General features: G+C 40.7%; 1 protein-coding gene across 1 annotated transcript in view; it reads left to right on the top strand.

Annotated features, from left to right (window-relative positions):
* Positions 1-213: 213 nt before the first annotated feature.
* The window catches only part of GPR37 (G protein-coupled receptor 37), a 37,245-nt gene continuing 14,762 nt past the window's right edge, over positions 214-22,696 (top strand). Inside the window, exon 1 of the mRNA XM_040343698.1 lies at positions 214-2,233. Within this exon, the coding sequence (XP_040199632.1) occupies positions 1,250-2,233 (984 nt within the window). The 5' untranslated portion in view covers positions 214-1,249. The remainder of the gene's footprint in view (positions 2,234-22,696) is intronic.

The following is a 22,696-nucleotide window of genomic DNA, read 5'->3' on the forward strand; positions in this document are numbered from 1 at the left end:
ATTTGTTACAACCATATTTTTTCTAAATAACAAGGTAGCGTCATTTTGTTCCCCACTGCAGAGAATTTCTATTTCCCTGGTAGGAAAGAATTTGAGCAGCTGCTTCTAGATCTTACTTGCAGAATTAACAGCTTCTGCTGATTCCCTCTCCACCCTCTCCCCCTCCTCCTGCACAGCCTTTGTGTCAGCCTTAGTGCTAAGAGAAGTAGCTATGCTTTGCCCAGACAGAGAATGGCACCGCTGCTGCTAATTCCACTACAATATACCGAGGTGAAGGGTATTTTCCTTTGTTCGGAAAATTCCGAAGACATTGGAGCTGGTCTAAAACAAGTTTTGTTTTTTTTTTCCTTCTTATGCACCCTCTCTGTTGTTCTAAATGGCTGCAGCCAGACGCCTATGAGGGCACACAGCAAGGTGTGATAATTGTGTAGAGTGACATTAGATGGAGAGATACAGTATAGAAGGGAGGAGAGAAGCTGTCTCATTTACAACCCTACACAGGCGCAGAGAATGGTCTTGTAAAGCCTGCAGGCGGGGCTCTTCACTACTTTCCTCCATGCACAGCAGTGACAGCAGCAGTACAACCAGAGACAAGCAGCTTCAGAGGCAAAGGTTCTTCTCCTCCTGCACCTTGACAACTAAAAAAAAGAGTCCGATCATTTCCTCACCTCTCTGCAACTCAAACAAAGGAAAATCCAATGGGAACGTCATGTCTCTCTTGCCTTTTCTGGCTGTCTTTTAACGTCCAGCCTTTAATCTGATCCGATGACATCCCTTCAACCTGTTTACAGTGAGCCGGGGAGGGATTATTTTCATTTGTGATTATTAGGAAGAGGAAGACCTATGCCTTGGTGTATTTGCAATGAAGCAGAGAAAGAAAATTTTAAATGAGCAGCCGGAGTAAAGCTAACAGTTCTTACAAAGACAGTGGCACAAAAAGGGTGGAGCCCTCATATTTATGTGGATGTGCAGCAATAGCTTACTATAACTTTTCTGCTACCAGCGTGCACACCTATGCTAGGCTGAGGACACTGCCCTGACCTGCAGGTGAATTTCCATGATGATTTAATAGTGTCAGGTGCAGTATACTTCGAAAGAAAGGCGAAACTTAAAACCAGAGAGTGTCATTTGCAACATATTTGTATTCTTGTCTCTTTTTGCTGCTTTTGTCTAGTGCACCAGGATCAAGTGACATGCACGGAAGAGCAAATTTATTTCTTTTTTATTGACTGAATGTTCTACTTGAAACATGCAGTTATCATTTTACTCAATATTTTTGTTCTTCGGAGCTACATTAGTGAGCAATCAAAAATTACAGAAAGATCTAAACACTGTGCAAGGAGATGGCTCAAGATGGTGCCACGGTGTGTATTCCTACTTTAACAAAGTTTCTTTAGGAAAGACATCCAATCAAACTTTTGACTGGAACTCTCCCCATGAAGGTTATTTTAGGAACCTTATTTGTCAATTCATACATGGGAGCTTAAGTAAACCTAAGGAACCTGTATTGACTGAACAGAAGGTACACTGGCCAAGTGACATGCAAGAAGCAGACAGAACTCCATCACCAAATATGCAATCTGATACCTTTTTCTGGGAGCATAGAAAGGTGAACAACACATCCATGGAAACCAGGTATACTGAGCAACAAAATAACAAGGATCAGGTTATGATTCACAGACAGGCTAGAAATAAAAGGGAAACATACGAGTGGCAACGGAAGAAAGGCAATGAAAACTCCAGTAAATCCAACAACGAAAAAAAGTTCTATGCGGACTGGAATGAAACTTTACAAAGTCCAGTTGCAGGAAAAGAGACAGAACCGCATGCCTTGTCCTTAAACGGATCTATTCCCTTTGCTGCAAATGATCTTAAAGTGTTTTCTGACAATATGGAGGTTAATCAAGCATTGGTACCTAAAAATGCAACCAACAATAAAAAATTGCACATAAAGAATCCATTTTATCCATTGACAGAAGATTCATATGGTGCCTATGCAGTTATGTGTTTATCTATTATCATTTTTGTAATTGGCATAATGGGCAATATGGCTGTAATGTGTATAGTCTGCCACAATTACTATATGAGAAGTATATCTAATTCACTTTTGGCAAATTTGGCCTTCTGGGACTTTTTGATTATCTTTTTTTGCCTTCCACTTGTGATATTTCACGAACTTACTAAAAAATGGCTACTGGAAGACCTGTCTTGCAAGATCATACCGTACATAGAGGTAATCATTATGACTTTTATAACATATGTTTGACATTTCTAAAGTAGATTTGTTATTATCCAAGCTCCTCAAGTATTTGTCATTCTGAGACCTATTTAACTCTGTGACCTTTATGTGGTTTGAGAGGTCAACCTGGCCAAAAGTAATATTTAGTGTTGGGTTAAGCCAATTGGTTTCCTATATTTCTTGTGGTCTTTAGGAACAGGCTTTCCTGACATGCTAACTAGATGTGTTCCCATTAACCTTGGAGTCTCACTACTTTCGCCCCAAAAAAATGAAAACAAGTGTTCATACTTCTGTCCAGGTGTACAGACTCGAAAAGCCCAAAGATCTCACCACTGAAACACGTGAAAGACGTGAAACTCACCAGTTGAATACTTGAGAGATATAAACTGTTGGGTGATTAAATCCCCCAGCCTGCAGACAAGATAAATTAACAGAATGTTGCTTTTAGGTGGACCAACAATTTATAAATATTTGCCATACTTGAAACTGTAAATGCTTAGTTTATCTTATGGTAAATGCTTGCTTTGTCGTAATCGTAATATTCATGCTTAAATTTTAGCAATCAAAGTCAAAAACAGGAAACTTGGTGCTTGCATGCTGTTGTGGAACTGCATCTCCCAGCAAGTCCTTCAACTATGGTATACATGTACCATGCTGTCATGGAACTATAAGTCCCAGTACAGTCTATGATTCCACTATAAGACTGGGATGATATTCTGGTTCTTGTAGTTTTTTTGGCAGCCACAAGCCACAGATTGACACATTCTGATCTAGGGTGACAATCGCTACATATGTAATTTTATTTTAGTTTCTATTATACTCTTTTATACAACATGTTTTGTCTGTCAATTTATGTGATTTATGCACTTGCCATTATAACTATTATTGATCACATAAAACAGAATTGTACTTGATTATTCAGCTATAGAAATACATGGATAAAAGGCTGCCAAAATCTTGTCTGAGCCTTGGAATTAAATATGGACTCCTGAAGCTGTTTGCCTGCTTTCACTTGTTATGCATATTTGTTCCTTATTTAAAAAGTGACCAGCTTTAGAACAGTGCCAGTTTTTTGGTATCCACCCTGTAGCTCTGCCAAGTTCACAGTTTACTGGCTGTACTCCACTGTCATTCACATTGTGCATGATTGGAAAACAAAAGAAGTGTCACTGAATGTCAACCATCATCTGCATTGCCAGCAGTGGCCTGTACATTTTAGGTTCCTGTTATGATTGTATTATATAAATGGCAATATTGGCATTCAGAAATCCAATAATCTATAATAATGTACACAGAGTGATTTTTTCATGCAGATCCTTGTATGTAGGTGGAATGTGCATTTTTTACAGTTTCTTCACAGGCTCAGACTTGCTGCGCTTATTTTCTTCCAGTGAATGTTCTTTTCAGTTTATACATAGCTATAAATTTGTATTCTGTATGTGTCTGCCATGGCCAAATCTGTACAAATCATGGGATTTCCATGCGAAAACGGATACAGTTAACACATGTTCTTGTGCATAAAAGTATGTGCTCTATGCAGAAGCTTTTGTATGCTTAGCTCAGCCATACATGTTAAGACTAGGCTTCCTGACCCCACTCTCCCTGCAGCAGGCAGACCATCCTTAGAGTTCTACTATCCATATACTTACACATATAACATATACCTGCACCAGAATTCTGTATGCCTAAACGTTGCAGAATAAGAATGGGTGAAAATGACTAAGAATACATGCAGATGTGTTTACCATGCAAATTAACTTTCCACACCATGTGACTGATATCCAAGTAAATATCAATGTAATGATGGTATGGTGCTCTCCATAAATGGACCAACGTTGAGAAGATGGGACCAACATTAATCTGTGGTCTTCTTATAGTCCATATGCCAATATCAGGCCTTTATGTCTATATCTGCCAAAAACTACTCCATATATTAGTAAAATTGTCTTCTGCTGCCAGGGAAAAATCTTGTGGCCAGGAGTGATTGAATAGTAGCTACTGCTGGCTCATTTTGTATTATGCTAGTTTCATCTGAGCAATGGGTATCTAGGTATTTCAGATTGGGCATACATTTATATGGATCTGGATGCAATACAATCAGGTTGAGCCTCTACATTTTATAGGTAAGTCATGAGGGCAGATCCCTTCTCAAGGATGTTTATTTTCAGCCAAATTTAAGTAATGCAAATTTAAATTTTATCATTTCTTCCGGCACCAACCATGAATTTTTAAATTGAATCTCCCACTTGTTTTACAGGCTTAGAATGTTTTTAAATGATAAAAAGGTATCCATTTTGTTAAACACGCTCTCTGTTGCTGCAGTGGTGATAGCATGTGTCTCATGTATTAATTTTAAGCAAATATTAATGCTGCTTAATCTATGCCCTTCAGAACATGTGCTGATCTGTTTTCACCTGTAGCAACCCTAAAGGTGATATCGGCTCTAGCCACCCTTTTATAGTGATATAGAGATATCTTTCTTTCTTTCTTTTTTTTTTACTTTTTTTTTTTTGGAATAAACTTTATTGAGCTTTCCAATCATAAGAAAATATAGAGTTCCAAGGTAGAGATAAGTATGACCAGGATCATTATATAATGCCGCGTACACACCATCACTTTATGTGATGAAAAAAAATGACGTTTTTAAAAACGTCACTTTAAATGACCGTGTGTGGGGGAAAACGTTGTTTTATGTCTTGTAAAAAACGACAAAAAAAAATTGAAGCATGCTTCAATTTTATGTGTCGTTTTTCAAAACGTCATTTTTTACTTCACAGAAATTGACCGTGTGTAGCAACGTTTTTTCACCCACGCATGCCCAGAAGCTACTTATGAAGCAAGCTTCAATGGAAAAACGTGGTGAACATAACCTTGCTTTGCCAGAACATTGTGAGAAAAACGATGGTGTGTAGGCAACTTCGTTTTTGAAAATTAAAGTTTCAAAAACGTAATTTTTTACTTCACAGAAAATGTCGTTTTTTTTCATCACATAAAGTGATGGTGTGTACGGGGCATAACAGTTAAGGTTACTATTACATCAAGAGATACCTTGTCATGATAGAATGCAACATGTTATGACATTCTGAGGAGATGGTATCGCATACAAGTGGAACCTCTTCCCCTCCACCTCCGTCCGGCCAGGACTTACAGGTATGGTGGGAAGAAGTGGGGGGACGGACCCAGGAGGGTAACCTACGAAAGCAAAATACAGGGCTCTTGAGTAGATATCTTAATAGTGCATTTTATATATTTTAATTATCTTAAAGTAGATGTAAACCCAATTACTAAAACAACAAGCTTTAACGTGCTAATATTTAAAAAAATGACAGGCTTTTATGAAAAGAATAACTGAAGATCCTGCCATACAGGTCCTTGTTCAGGCATTTCCTATTATGTGGGAAGAACTTTCAATTGTGCTTATGCATTGTCACCCTGTGACATGTGCCCCAATGGAGACTAGATGTGGCCATGCTGACACACTTTACACAGACATGGTCAGTGTTACTTTCAAGAAGTCATTTCTGAGCCACTGATGTGCAGCTGACGCTGTAACAAGTAGTCAGGAAGTGACTAAACGATGCTGGAGGAGATCAGCAGCACTGAACTACAAATAATATTTTAAAAAAATATTTCAATTGTCATATATCAGAGTTTAGATTTACTTTAAAGTGGTTTTAGTAGACCTCAATCACTTTGTGAGTTACTATATAAAAGGGCATGATGGGTTTCCCCATTACGTAGTCTCATTGTTAGACTTGCTGACCAGTGTGGCTAGGTAGAACTCTGCAAACCTTTTTTTAGAGATGGATTTGGTAAACTTAGTCATTACTGAAGTCCATTTGTGGTTAATTTAGGTTTTCAAGTGTTTGCTGAGTAGACTTATTACATACGCATTGGCAGATTTATCCCTACTCATTACTGTAAATTGTTGTTAAAAAAAAGGGATGTCAGGGAAGTTTCCACTTTGAGGTGATAAGATATACACATTTTACATAAGTTGGAAAACTCCATTTTACGATCTTCATGAAAGGTCATATTTCACAACTCATTTTTCAAACATTTGATTTAAACTGTTTAATTGAACAAACAAGTTGGAACAAAATAACCCCAAGGCTCAAAACTATTTATCAGATCAAGAAGCATGAGTAAGAACAGCTATGCTTAAAGCAAATCTGTCACACATGAAGGAACAACACCATGCTATACAGCAGGCGAAGATGACTCAGATTTCCCCTTTATTTTGTAGTGCTGCCATTTCTGGGTAATTGCCAGTGGATAATTAGCAAATTTACCATGTTTTATCAAAAAACACTTGAAATCTGCATGGGCACCATATTGAGTTAGGTCTTCCAATCCTGTTCTGAGCCTAATCACTGCACCCAGGCTCAAGTTTGTATTGTATTACAATATTTAGCCTGATGCAGAAATATGTTATTTTTACACTATTGTATGTGCATACTTTCCTCAGTCTGACAGCTGCTGAGCTGGGTAAACTATAGCCTTGAACACAAAGTTGGAGCCAGATCCACAGAAGAATTACGCCGGCGTATCTATTGATACGCCGCATAATTTCAAAGTTCCTGCGTCGTATCTTTGTTTTGTATCTTCAAAACAAGATACGACTGCATCTGGGCTCGATCCGACAGGCGCACGTCTTAGTACGCCGTCGGATCTTAGGTGCATTCTTCTGGCGGCCGCTAGGTGGCATTTTCGTCGAATTCCGCGTCGAGTATGCAAATTAGCTAGATGCGGCGATCCACGAACGAACGTACGGACGGCGCATTTTTTTACGTCGTTTGCGTTCGGCTTTTTCCGGCGTATAGTTACCCCTGCTATATGAGGCGTACTCAATGTTAAGTATGGCCGTCGTTCCAGCATCGAATTTTGAATTTTTTACGTCGTTTGTGTAAGTCGTTCACGAATAGGGATTTGCATAGAATGACGTCACCGTCGTAAGCATTGGCTTGTTCCGGTTTAATTTCGAGCATGCGCACTGGGATACCCCCACGGACGGCGCATGCGCCGTTAAAAAAAACGTTGTTTACGTCGGGTCACGACGTATTTACATAAAACACGCCCCATCACATCGATTTGAATTGCGCGCCCTTACGCCGCCAAAGATACACTACGCTGCTGTAACTTACCATTCTTTGAGGATTCGAAAAAAAAAGTAAGTTACGGCGGCGTAGTGTATCTTAGATACGATACGCCCGACGGAAATATGCGCCAGGGTACGTGGATCTGGCCCTTGGTATGTAAGTAGATATTCCAAAAGTTTGTGTTAAATCACATTATTTAGTTAATACGGCCATTGGTTACTGCAATATATCTCTGATTATGTGTGGATAATATGATTAATCAGCTTACAAAGTAGTATTGGCCATGATAGCAAGCACCACAAGATAGTGACCTGATAGATCTGGCTTTAGTTGACCTAACCCGCACCCAGGATGTTGTCCACTGTAGACTTGCCCACATACATTTCAGCATGGGGGAAGCTGTTGGCAGACTACTCAACCTTGCTGCATTGGATTTTACAAAAGTCAGATTAATGTAACCCAAGGGGATATTTTGTTGTTATCATGGTTTGGATGTTTATTGGATAGCATAGCAATTTATTGACTGGCTTCACTTGTTACTTGATGTTCTTAATTGTAACTGTTCTGACAGTTGTCACAGTCCTGTTTTATGCACTGTTACTGAAATGTGTCCTGTCAGATCAAGGTGGTAGTAAAGGGTAATGGGGGTGGCCAGCCTGTATCCACTTCATCGCTATCAGTGCCATGTCCTTCTCTTTCTCGTGCTTTGCCCATTGGGCAGGCACTGATGATGTAACTCCCACAAATGCTCCCTGGCAATACATGCTCTTGGCACAAAACCATTCCTGGTTTTTGTAAGATGTCAGGACTGTACTGCACTGCATGTATATTGCAGTTAGTGTACAGATTTAAAAAAATTGCTAGCATGTACGTAAAAGTTTTTTGCCAGAAAAGACTGCTGACACTTTTTAGCTTTACAGTACTTCAGCTTTACCAACTTTATTTTGCTTTTATAATCATAAATGTACCTTAAAAAAAATACATCTTAGGATTCTGCTTCTAAAATATTCTGAGACATTAGAATAGTGTCATCAACCTACTGGAGGGGCAATGGGGTAATTGCCCCCCTAGAGAAACTAGTGACAGGCCAGCGGGCAGGCCAGTCAGCATGTCTGCAGGTGAGTGGGTAAACAAGCCAGTCAGCAGGTGAGCGGGTGGGCAGGCGGGGGAGCAGAGAAATGACATCATCTTTTACCACCCACCCTGCATCACCACAGTTCCACCCTCACTGTGCAGCCGTGAGCAGCTGAGAGATCACATCATCTCTCTGCTGCCTGTCTTCACTCTGGGACACAGCAAGTGACAATCCACAATGTGTGGCAAGTGACAATCTGCAACGTGTCACAGGCAACGTTGCAAGGGACAATTCGCAACATGTGGCTGGTGATGTGGCAAGTGACAATCTGCATCTGGTGGCTGGTGACGTGTCAAGTGACAACCTGCATCTGGTAGCAAGTGACAATCCACATCTGGTGGCAGGCAAGTGACAATCCACAACTTGTGGCAGGTTATGTGGCAAGTGACAATTCCGCATCTGGTGGTAGGTGACTTGGCAAGGGACAATCCGCATCTGAAGGCAGGTGATGTGGCAGGTGAAATGACAAGTGACACACTCAGGGCTCCCACTAATTCTGCATTATGGTGAGAACTATTTCATTTTATATAACAATGTAATAATAGAAATAATGCGCTTCAATCATCCTGACATATCAACCATGGTCTCGTGATGATTGAAGCGCCAACACCAACCATTGCCCTGATAAATTGCTTACAATAAAAACATATTTTCTGGCAGTGCCCCTCCCAAGACTAGACTCTGGATCCACCCCTGCAATGTAGCAGATTGAAATATACTGACACAACACCCACATTTTATTGGCACAGTCAAGTCTTTACTGGCATTTCCAAAAGTACACAGGCAAGTGGACAAGTACAATATGCAACTAGCAATCTGATTTAAGGTAGATATTAAGGCAAAAAAAAAATTCTTATTTTATTTTCGTTATAGTTCGTCAGTATCTCAGAGATAGGACAGGAGGGCAAGAAATTAAGCCTGGTACACACTGCAGGTTTTTTGTTTTCGTGCAACCCCACGGGTTGCACAAAAAATAAGCTGACATCTCCGGTTGGGAGCCGCTGTACTAATGATGCAAGCTTAGTCCAGCGATCGCCCCCACTGAGCTGTTGCGTTTTGACAAGGGGACGCCCCCTTCTCCAGAACACTCCACAGCCAATAGCAGAGACCGCTGATCAGGAGTCGGTCGGTTGCTGGTTTTCCAGCATGCATGTCCTACAGAAGCTGGCTGACATGCACACAAAAAATTATCTAAATGATATTGGCTATGTTAAATCTACTGTATGTTAGCAGAAAAGCCATGGGAGTATAATAACTGATGTCTGAGATGAAACAAAAAGTCAAACGTAAATCTGTGGAGGGGCAGTAAGGCAGGATGAGGGGATGCCACCATTGGTAGTTTTTTGGCCAGGCTTCAGGAGGCATGTAAAATGCCTACAACTATAGGAAGAGCATTTTTTACTTTAATCAAAGCTGTACAGTTTGTTCTATCCACGGCACCCGTTACCTGCATAGGCAGTTTTTGGTGAAGATGAACATACCCTTTAAACTTTCCTCCTTTACAGGAGACTCTCCTACTACACCCCACCGACAAGGTTGCTGTAAATGTATTTTTTACATACAGCTGGCAAAGGTACCCAAAACTCCTATACGAGGACAGAAAGGACCGTCGAACCCAACTGTGCAGTCTAGCAGGGGTTTCTGGATAATGGCACGGAACAAAATTGCAGATTTACAAATCCTTTGCCAATTAAAATAGTCCCCATTAGCTTTCTAAGGTTACTTCTTAGTCTTTTTTTTTTTTTTTTAAATACCTTCTTGCAGTGTACACTTCTTTGTATGAAAGTTACAGTGACATGGAAGGAGTGCTCCATATAAGCAGATAGGAGAGGATCCTGGAGTCTTTATTTGGGTTATATTAGTTGGAGAAACAAATGCTATCATCACTGCAAAAGAAGGAGAGCTGCTCCAATGTTAGAGAAGGCTCATCTGATCTTCTCAAACTCCATAATCCTAAAAAGTGTGTAGGAAAGGCAGCATAGTGGCTTATTGGCTAACACTACTGCTTTGCAATAATGGGGACCCTAGTTTACATTCTGGTCAGAACACTATCTGCATAGAGTTTGCATGTTCTCACTGTCCTTGTGTGGGTTTTCTCTGAGTATTCCGGTTTCCTCCCACACTCCAAAGATCTGCTGGTAGGTTTAATGGCCCTAGTATGTGAATGCATATGAGGTAGAGACCTTAGATTTTGAGCTCCATAAAGGCAGAGGCTGATGTGAATATACAATATAAACAGCATTACATAAATTGACAGCACTATATAAATGTATGCAATAAATTACATACAGTACAAAGTTAATCTTAGTCATGAAAAGTTTGCTAAAATTGATGATGTGCAAAATGCATTAAGCCATAACAACCAATAAACTATCTGTCATTGGGATGACTGTTAAACCAATTTTAGTTTAAATCTACATGGTTAAAAAAAAAAAAATTTGGGCATCCCTGCTCTTAATAAAGAGCAATTCTGTGCATCAAGTGAAGTCATTCAATTAGGTGCTATTGCTGATAATAAAATATTGCAGTTGTGCTAAAGCCGCAAAGTGCACTTAATGTTCCTTGAGATGAGCTCTAGATAACCCACTGCAGCCACATTTTGAAAGGGCTTCTCACGTAGGGATGGATCGGTTAGCCGTGCTGTGTAACATCCTTTCTATGCTTTATGTGCGACTAAACACATTTTAATATATAAGCCAAATTCAACAGCACTTAGAGAAAAAAAAAAAGAAAAATCTCTACTGCATATACCGCAATTTGTGTTATAATAGTTGATTTCTACAATGCACAGCATTTTTGTACATCAAACTGTGGGTGCTGTACTTTGATGTACAAAAGTGCAGTGTATTGTAGAAGTCAACTATTTCAACTTCCAAGGCGGGATATTATGAGTGGTGGCTGTGATGATGGATCTACTTTAACGTTAGTGCTCACGATTTGTTACATTAGGATTTACGAATATCACTTCTGAGATTACCAGATTACCATAACATTTGAATGGGGTGGACTTCTAAACTAAAGATGTTTGTATGCGAAATGGAAGCCCTGTAAATGTAGGCTGTGCTCTAAAAATGCAGTTCAAGGCTTAAAGATGACACCATCAAAGTGTATTGAAAACCCCAACTTATTTATTTTTGTTGGGCAAAACGATTCAGCAACTACAAGTACCATGCAGTCCACTTTTGTCTTCCATGTACCTAATTCTTCACAGGGCTTCTGTGCTTTGCTGATTATCATTGTCGCTGGGACTAAAATTAAGGTAAAACCACAAAACTGTTTTCGATAAGTTGTCACCAGAACAGGGATAGAGGGGAAACCATCCAATGGACTCACTTGTTCCAGTGACAACTGTCTAAGAGGGGATTTTCTTTATTTTGGAGATATTTCTTCTCACTTCTCATTGTGTGTACAGGAGTGGAGGTAAAGGGAATTCTCTCCAATGTGAGACAGATAGGGAAAATCCTGACATTGGTTTCAAACATTCCTTTACTATATTTAAAAATTTAAAAAAAAAATTTTTGTCTTCAGATATACTTTAAATATTCCAGGATAAGGGGAGATTGTGGCATCAACCTCTCCCCTTGTACTATCACAGAAGGCCTTGTATTCTGTTAAAACAATACAAAATGTTTTAGGAATAGGCAAAGTGGAGCGCAATCTACTATCCTTTACTGTATGGGCTGTATGAGAGCCCGGAACTGTAATGCCGCGTACACACGATCATTTTTCGGCATGAAAAAAAACGTTTTTAAAAACGTCATTTAAAATGATCATGTGTGGGCTGCACATCGTTTTTCAGTTTCTGAAAAACAACAAAAAAAATTCGAACATGCTGCATTTTTTAACGTCGTTTTAAAAAATGTAGTTTTTCTGGGTTGTAAAAAATTATCGTGTGTGGGCTAAAACGATGTTTTTAAACCCGCGCATGCTCAGAAGCAAGTTATGAGATGGGAGCGCTCGTTCTGGTAAAACTACCGTTCATAATGGAGTAAGCACATTCATCACGCTGCAACAGACAAAAAAGCGCGAATCGTCTTTTACTAACAAGGAATCAGCTAAAGCAGCCCAAAGGCGAATAGAACTTCCCCTTTAGATTGCCGTTGTACGTGTTGTACGTCACCGCGCTTTGTTCATCATTTTTTTAAAACAATGGTGTGTGGGCAACGTCGTTTTTGATGATGAAGTTGAAAAAACTTTGTTTTTTGGACATGCTGAAAAACAAAGTTTTTTTTCATGCCGAAAAATTATCGTGTGTACGCGGCATTAGTTTCAATGCTGTTCGTTTGATGCTCACACTAGCGACGAGGTGACAGAAACTAAGGCCTCGTACACACGACCGAGAAACTCAACGGGCGAAACACATCGTTTTGCTCGTCGAGTTCCTTGTGAAGCCATCGAGGAACTCGACAAGCCAATTTTCTCCATTCCCGTCAAGGAAATAGAGAACATGCTTTATTTTTGGCTCGTTGAGTTTCTCGACAGTTTCCTCGACGAAAATGTACACACGACCGGTTTCCTCGGCAAAAAAATATCTCCCAGCAAGTTTCTTGCTGGTTTTTGCCGAGAAACTCGGTCGTGTGTACGAGGCCTAAGAGTTTCATAAAACACAGAAGAATCCCCACATATGGACATACATCATTAGAGATAATTATTATTACAAGCAAATATCAAAAATATGTTTTTTGTTTTTTTCTAAAGTTCAGCTTTAAGGAACAATAAATTGTTTTAAAATTATTTTCATAGAATTTATTAGGTTTTATTAAAATATATTCCCAGTACTCACATTACATTTTAAAAATGTTTAAGACTGCCTGCAAAGTTTTCATCATGAGAAAAAAGCTCATTAAAATAAATACATAGGCAAAATAATTTTATCATCAAAGGCATTCTCACAAGCCTAAAAATTCATTTTTCTACACAGTACCCATTTATGCTTGTTCGGAATTGCTGTATAAAAATTAGTTTAACGAGCCCTATACATAATGCAGAGTAAAGCATTTACTTGTGGTCAAGATGTGCATTTATTAATGAATTGTCGTAATGAATAGTTAGAACAAAGGCACTCTGTTTATAGTGCTATGTCAAGGAACAAAGCACTTTGGTTAGAAGCTTGTGGGAAAATACACAATCCAAACCATTTATCTTTTAGGAATTTACCAACAAATAATTATATAGTGATGTGACGCTAAAATGTTCTTTTAACCACTTAAGGACCGTAAGGATTTACCCCTTTAATGAGCAGGCCATTTTTTGCAATACGGTACTGCGTCATTTTAACTGACAATTGCGCGGTCGTACGATGTTGTACCCAAACAAAATTGATGTCCTTTTTTTCCCCAATAGAGCTTTCTTTTGGTGTTATTTAAATACCTCTGCGGTTTTTATTTTTTGCGCTATAAACAAAAAAAAATTTTTTTTATATTTCTTACTTTTTTGTTATAATAAATGTCCAAAAATAAATGTATAAAAATACTTTTCTTCATCCGTTTAGGCCAATATATATTCTTCTACATATTTTTGATTAAACAAAACACAAAAATAGCGTCTATAAAAGTGGGGATAGATTTATGAAATTTTTATTATTTATTTATCTTTTACTAGTAATGGCGGTGATCAGTGATTTTTTGCGGGACTGCGAAATTGTGGCGGACAGATCGGACGCTTTTGACACTTTTTTTGGACCAGTGACATTATTACAGTGATCAGAGCTAAAAATAGCCACTGATCACTGTATACATGACACTGGCAGGGAAGGGGTTAACACTGGGGGCGATCAAGGGGTTAAGTGTGTCTTAGGGAGATGTTTCTAACTGTAGGGGAGTGGACTGCCTGGGAGTACAGAGAGATTGCTGTTCCTGATCACTAGGAACAGACAATCTGAATGTACTCTCCAGTCAGAACGGGGATCTGCTTTGTTTACACTGACAGATCCCCGTTCTGCCTCTCTGAGGAGCGATCGTGGGCGCTGGACCTGCGAATTGGCTCCCACGTTGTGCAGCTGGCGGGCGCACACAGTGACTCGTGTGTGAAACGGCGTACGGGTACATTGTTTAGTGAAATAGGGCCGCCCTGCTGCAGTATATATGCATACCTCCCAACTGTCCCTGATTTCGAGGGATTGTCCCTCATTTGGAACAAAGTCCCTATGTCCCTCATTCCTCCTCATTTGTCACTAATTTTGGTCTGATCTATATAGTTGTATATAAAATGCACTTTTTTATCTTTCAAAGTGTTTCCCAGTGCTAAACCTTTCATCCAATTTATAAATTACTGCATTTGTAAATTCCAAAAGCCAATATAAAGGAATAGTAATGGTAAAAAAAAAGCGTGGCAGGGGGTGTACCCTATGCCTACATAACTTTGCTAATAGGTGGCCCTCGTTCCCAACTCTTTGAGATGGGAGGTATGTATATGCGGTGAGCAGTCCTTAACCACTTCCCGACCGCCGCATGTATATGTACGTCCACAGAATGGCACGTACAGGCAAATGGGCGTACAGGTACGTCCTTGCCTTTGCCCGGCTCGGGGGTTCTATCGGGACCCCCCCCCCCCCCCACTACATGCGGCGGTCGGATTCCCGCGGGGAGCGATCCGGGACGACAGCACGGCTATTCGTTTACAGTCGCTCCGTCGCGATCGCTCGTGCTTCACTGTGGCTTCCCCGTGCTTCACTGTGGCGGCTGCATCGATCGAGTCATCCCTTTTATAGGGAGACTCGATCGATGATGTCAGTCCTACAGCCACACCCCCCTACAGTTGTAAACACACACTAGGTGAACCCTAACTCCTACAGCGCCCCCTGTGGTTAACTCCCAAACTGCAACTGTGATTTTCACAATAAACAATGCAATTTAAATGCATTTTTTGCTGTGAAAATGACAATGGTCCCAAAAATGTGTCAAAATTGTCTGAAGTGTCCGCCATAATGTCGCAGTCACGAAAAAAATCGCTGATCGCCGCCAATAGTAGTAAAAAAAAAAAATAATAAAAATGCAATAAAACTATCCCCTATTTTGTAAACGCTATAAATTTTGCGCAAACCAACCGATAAACGCTTATTGCGATTTTTTTTTACCAAAAATAGGTAGAAGAATACGTATCGGCCTAAACTGAGGAAAAAAAATGTTTTATATATGTTTTTGGGGGATATTTATTGCAGCAAAAAGTAAAAAATATTGCATTTTTTTCAAAATTGTCGCTCAATTTTTGTTTATAGCGCAAAAAATAAAAACCGCAGAGGTGATCAAATACCACCAAAAGAAAGCTCTATTTGTGGGGAAAAAAAGGACACCAATTTTGTTCGGGAGCCACGTCGCACGAGCGCGCAATTGTCTGTTAAAGCGACGCAGTGCCGAATTGTAAAAACGCCTTTGGGCATTTAGCAGCATATTGGTCCGGGGCTTAAGTGGTTAAGTAGTTTAAGCTTAAAGTAGCCGACTCAAATAAGATGCTTTATGCCTAAACTAGCAGCAAGAATGTAGGATCTTTTATAATAGGAGAAATAAAGTGTATACTGGTTTTCATAATTCAACATTCATCCGTTTATCATGGTCCCCCACAATGACTGCCTGCTATAGAATACAAAAGTTATGCTATTGCTATTTACCTTATTAGAAATATAAAATATTTTTTTTTGACTGTATGACTAGCCTTAGACCTTTAAAAGAGTGTGTTTCTATGGTAGGGAGTTTAGCGGGTTTCCAAAGCCATGTGTGTGTTGCTGAAAAAGCCAAACCTCCAATGAACTTGAACTTGCTATCAGGGTGTCTGAAAAACTTAGAAGGGGTGACAGGGATTCCTCACAACGCTGACACATTGATTTTTGTCACCTGAGAATGGGCAGGCTTGTTTTTGGAGTAGACGTTTCAGAAAATATTGCACAAATTATCGAAAAAGTACATCTTATTGCATCTATACCGAGTTCCTAATTTTTACTACATTCTAACACTTTAAGACAACTGTGACTGTAAATCAAAACGCTAAACATAAAGTGGACCTTCACCCGAAAAGAACACTCAACAGCATTCTCCTTCTGACCCCCAGGCGGTTACAAAATTGCAGGGTTAGACCCCTTTCACATTGAGCAGCGGCCACGTTGGCTCTAAAGTGCTGCTCGTTTTAGCGGCGATTTTCGTCCACTAGCGGGGCGCTTTTAACCTCCACTAGCGGCCAAAGAAGGGGTTAAAAGCGCCTGTGTTTCGGCGCTTCCAAAATGCTTTTCAAGCGCTTTGGAAGCACTGCCCATTCATTTCAATGGGCAGGGCGTTTTGGGAGCGCAGTATACAGCACTCCAAAACCTCCCCAAAGATGCTGCTTGCAGGAATTTTCCTAACGGCCCACAAGCGCACCGCCCCAGTGTGAAAAGATACACTGAAATGATTGGAAGGCAGTTTTCAGGCGTTATTTAGAGGCTATTTCTAGCTCTAAAACACATGAAAACCACCTCAGTGTGAAAGATGTCTTATTCTTTTTTTGTTCCCACTTCCTCATTCCTCACCTAGGCTAGAATGATGGACCTCTTGAGATACACTTCACACATCTCTGCAATTTGTAATCTCAAGCATGGGGAGTAGTGAGCTGATTGTGAGTGATCAGGAAATGAGAGCTAGCTCCCAAAAGCAAAATGGAAGCACAGAAGATCAATAGCCCTGTGAAGAATTAGGTACATGGAAGACAGAGATGGACTTCATGATACTTGTAGTTGCTAAATTGTTGGGTTTCCTGTAGTTAGATGAAGTTCTTCCTCAACCCTTTAAATACACCTGTCTAGAAAAAAAATGTGGGCTACCATTGCTCAGCTCCTCCTAATGCTAGTTGCTTGGCTGTGGGGACATAGCCCTACATCGACACTGACCCAGAACAAGAGTCACATAAAAGTCTAAGGGCCAGATTCTGAAAGAGATACGACGGTGTATCTCCTGATACACCGTCGTATCTCTGAGTTAGGCCGGTCGTATCTATGCGACTGATTCATAGAATCAGTTACGCATAGATATGCCTAAGATCCGACAGGTGTAACTGTGTTACACTGTCGGATCTTAACTGCAATTTAAAAATGGTCGCTGGGGGCGTTCTCGCTGATTTACGCAGAGAATATGTAAATCAGCGAGATACGCCAATTCACGAACGTACGCGGGCCTGACGCAATGTTTTTACGACGTTTACGTAACGGTTTTCCCGGCGCATAGTTACCCCTGCTTCTAAGTATGGCCGTCGTTCCCGCGTCAATTTTTTTTTTTTTACGTCGTTTGCGTACGTCGATTCACAAAACCGATGGACGCAAGTTACGCTCACACCGAAACCAATGACGTCCTAGCGACGTCATTGGGAGCAATGCACGCCGGGAAAATTCGCGGACGATGCATGTGCAGTTAAATCGGCGCAGGGACGCGCCTGATTTAAATGCTACACTCCCCCTAGCCGCGGAATTTTAATTCCGCCGGGGGATTTAAGATACGCCGCCGCAAGTTTGGAGGTAAGTGTTTAGTGAATTACCCACTTGCCACTAAAACTTGCGGCAGCGGATCTTAAATCAGATAGATTAGGCGGATCTAAAGATCCGCTGATCTATCTGAATCTAGCCCTAAATGTGTTATCGCTTTGTTGAAGCCAAAGTATCAGCATAACAGACAGTTGACAAACATGTTTGAACTAAAGAATATATCCTTATCTTCATAAAATAAAGGAGTATTCTGTAGTCCAGGAGGGGCTGAAAATATTTCTTGGGATTTTAGTGCAGCAGTGTCAATGTGTAACAGGAAGTTAGGAGCTTACTGTATTTACGGGTATTTTTCTATAGTTGCAGCATTTTATTGCACAGGGATACTTTATCTATTTGCTTTTTATTTTTCCCATGCATTCACTTTAAGCTGAACCTAGCCCCAATGCTGATTTTAAGCAAACTATAATATACTATCACAGTAGTAAATACTAATCATAGGTAGTGGTAGCAAAAAAACTGTTTTAAAAAAGTTGTATTGTCTATTTACAATGTAGAAAATCATTGGTGCCGATTTTGAGGAGCTTGCACCTTCCCAAAAGTTCAGCTCCAATGCATTATTACTTTTTATAATGCATGTTTGGTACAAGAGAGCATAAAACTCCCCCACACTCCCTCGAATGGATACACTCAGATAGTGAAGTAAATCATCTAAAGTTGTAAACAACTGAATTACCTCCAGATAATGTAATACAGAGAACCTCAGTATAGTAGAAGAAAGATTAATTTGTTAGTGTAATCAATCATTTGTTAGCGCTAAATAAAGAAAAATGCACATGAATTACTCAAAGCAGAATTTTTTATGTACTCAAGCAAATATTAAACATGGCTGAATTGTATTTCTTTATTTCTACTGTTATTGAATTTGTGAGAGGAAATGAAAATTGGATTGGAAAGGTTAATGAAATAAAAAATGAGATGTCACCAAAGCTCAGAATGTCCTCTCCTCAATTATTTATTTAGACTTGCAATTCACTGGGACTGTATATAGTTGCACTGTTATTCAGGCTTCCCTGTTGTGTCAGTTATCCTTGGTCATTAAAGTCAGGTTTGTGATTTTACAGGGGAAAATGTGTGTAAACACTAACATTTAACCGCTTCAGCCCCAAACGATTTTACCCCCTTCCTGACCAGAGCACTTTTTACAATTTGCCACTGCATCCCTTTAACTGGCAATTGCAATGCTGAACCCAAAATAAATTTGCATCCTTTTCTTTTCCACAAATAGAGCTTTATTTTGATGGTATTTGATCACCTCTGCGTTTTTTATTTTTAAACAAAAAAAAAAGAGCGATTTTGAAAAAAAAAAAAACAATTTGTTTTACTTTTTGCTATAATAAATATCCCCATTTAAAAAAAATAGAATTTTTTCATCAGTTTAGGCCAATTTTATGTATTCTACATATTTCTCTTTCGTTCATGGATGGACACAGCCTTAGTCTTGACATAGTGGGAGATAGACTATCGTAGGAGTGACTAGGCAGAAAGTGTTAACTTCAAAGCTGAACCACCCCGCCCAGGGTGCGGTCCCGCTGCACCAAGCAGTTCAGTTTTTTTTCTGCCTAGTCTAGGAGAAGACATGGCTCCCTTCAGGCCCAAGGCTTGGAGGCTTTTAATTTGGATTTTTATTAATTTATTTATTTAAGTTTTTCCTGCGATCTTTGATCAACTGCCGACTGGGCGACAAGCTGGATCCCAGATCCTTGTATTCTTCCCAGTTTCGGCCATCGAGCGTGTGCCGACCATAGCTGCGCGCTGGGTCGTCCACAACATGCCCGTCCTCGACATGGCCGGTGAGCTATACGCTCCAGGGCTTGCATCGGACCAGTCTACTCGGCCGAGTCGCAGTAGCCTGGCCGACAGCCACCTCAGTTACCATACGGTAGATGTGCTTTCCAGGATGCTTACAGCATAAACCCACAGGAAGGGTAAGTAGCTACTACCTTGCTTTAGCAAGAAGACAGAGCTGGGCATCCTTGGAGAGGTGAGTAAAGGGCCTTCTCCCCCCTTCTCCCCTCCCCCCTCCTCCTTAGGCTCTCTGAGCTAGCTGCTGGGCAGGGGTTCCTCTGGGGAGCTTCACTTGGGGAACCATAAGTCACAAAATTAGTGTGTAAAGCTGCATAAGAGACTTTGCTTACTTGTGTGTCCTGCTCCATGCTGTCGGCGGCCATGTTTGGTGTGTCCATGCTGTATTTCTTCACTTGCACAATGTATAAATCTGCATAAGAGATTCTGCTTTCCTGTGTGTCTTGCTCCATGCTGTCGGCGGCCATGTTTGGTGTGTCCATGCTGTATTTCTTTACTTGCACAATGTATAAAGCCGCATAAAAGATTCTGCTTTCCTGTGTGTCCTGCTCCATGCTGTCGGCGCCCATGTTGGTGTCCATGCTGTATTTCTTTTCTCACTGGCGGCCATCTTCTTGTAGCTGCATTTTTCTGGCGATTTCTGGTCATGTGTACTGACTGCCGCATTACTCTGCTGCACCGTGGTTTTCTGCCCTGTTGGCCTCTAGTGTCAGATCAGCAGCCATTGTACCATGGATCAGACCATTTTAAAGATGGCAGATGAACAGATACACGCTGCAACTGAGCAGTCTGAAAGACTGACAAAAATCGCAGCCCCACAAACAGCCTTCGATCCCAGCTTTGGAGAGCACAGATCGACAGACACACTATGCAGGCAGCAGCTCTGCTAGCTAAACCATCTACTACGGTTCCTGGGTGGCGAGTCCTCTGGGGGAGAACCCCTCATCTCTGCTGCAGTCAGGAGTGATGGATCTTTGATCAACTGCCGACTGGGCGACAGGCTGGATCCCAGATCCTTGTATTCTTCCCAGTTTCGGCCATCGAGCGTGTGCCGACCACGTTGGGTCATCCACGACATGCCCGTCGCTCGTGCACGCAATTGCGCATGGCCGGCGACGATTGTGCCCGCCGGCTATGCGCATCGGGCCCCATGCTGTGCCGTGGTCAGGTTGGTGCCTCCGGTGGCCTGCGTGCCCTCTGGCGGCTCTCCTGGGCAAAGCCGTACCCATACGGGATTTTGCCCAGGAGAGCCATTGTGCAGCAGTAAAAGTATGTGAGTCGGTCGTGAACTGGGTAATTACAGTAATCGGCATTGATTCTTTCTTGCTCGGTAACACCAGTTAAGGTCTATTGATGAGAATTTGCTTTATTTACTTGAACCATATTCCTTTGATCCAAATATGTATACCTACTGTTGTTTACTTTCTCTTTCTTACCAGTGAATTAGACATTGAGATACTTGTATTGTCCACTCAAACATTTCTGTACAATTGTCATTGTTTCTTTAGAATATAAGTGGTGTTCTCATCTAATAACGTGCAAAAATGCTGTTTTTTATTTTCCTTGCATGTCCGCCTCAGATCTACAGCTAATGCACTTGAAAGTGTTCTTTCAAGTGCACTTGTAGTGGAAAGTGGATTTGCCTTTTGTAAATAACCTCCATGGTGTCAATCCAAAAGAGGAATGAAGGCCCCTTGCACACTGCTCCGGTGCAGTTTTCCCACAGCACAGTGTTTTTGTGTGGGTTACCCCGTGCTTTCCCATACACTTCTATTAGATCAGCTGTTTGTGGAGCTTTTTCTGAAAGCGCACCAAAGATGCAGGAATTTTGGTGGGCTTTCAGAAAACACACAAAAAATGTGTGATCTAATTGAAGTCTAAAGGAAAGCATGGGTAACTCGCACAAAAACCGTGCTTATACTGTGCTCCCCTGAAGCAGTGTGAAAGTGTCCTTGAAGTAGCTTTCTAGGTTTAGCTTTAAATAGTTTGTTTGGGGCAATCCGACCCAAATTAACAATTTTCATTACTAAATGATGTGACAATTGGATGTGCCGCAATATACCAAAGTTTCATTAGCTTCATAAAGTAAGCAGTGCTGTGTTCTGGCAGCAGTACAGACAACTTCATGCCTTATGGCAGGCCAAGTGCTTCTTGGCCATTCAGGAGAAGCCTTGTATTTTTTATCAATGCTCTGAAATTGTGCCATCATCCACTGCATCTCCACCTCGGCCAATCAGAGGACGCCTTATATTCAATGTCACTATTTAACATTACATGAAAGACTTCTACTTGGGGAAATGTGTGTATTGCACAAATGTACTGTGTATTTTTTTTAGTTGCCCTAAAATGTCGCTTCGTAGTCACCACAGTAAAAACTAAGATGTGAAGAACTGCTGAAGCGTGCATTTATACTCAGATAGTTATGAGTATGTGCACAACACAGGAAGAGAAAATATGAACAAAGTAAAGGGAAAAATTAATTTTTTTTATAAGTGTAGTCAAGCTTCAAACTTTCTAGTCTTTACATGTTCTTAGCAAGCAGTAAAAGCCATCCCCAGCCTCTGTTGATATATTCTTAGTAGCTCAGCTCATCCTGCTCCACCCTACTAAACGTTCTGCTCTTTTTTTAGTGGGCTGGAAGGAGGCTGAGTCACTGCTGGTAGGGAGGACTTGCGTTGCAGAAGAAAATCATTTATATGACCGTAGTACTGCTAATGTGAACTTTGGGGATGAATTGCTCCAAAGTGACTGCAGCTACAGAAAGCAGGCTTGTTTATCGAGTTTGGCTCCAGAGCAATTATTTTTTTCATTTTATGCACACATTAAAGAACCTTGATTTTTGACCCCCAGAACATTATATATTTTCTGAAGGCAGAGCCCCTGTAGAATAAAAAGGTAATAGTTGCAAATTTTTACAT

This window comes from Rana temporaria, chromosome 3, assembly GCF_905171775.1.
Source record: "Rana temporaria chromosome 3, aRanTem1.1, whole genome shotgun sequence".
NCBI classification, from domain to species: domain Eukaryota; kingdom Metazoa; phylum Chordata; class Amphibia; order Anura; family Ranidae; genus Rana; species Rana temporaria.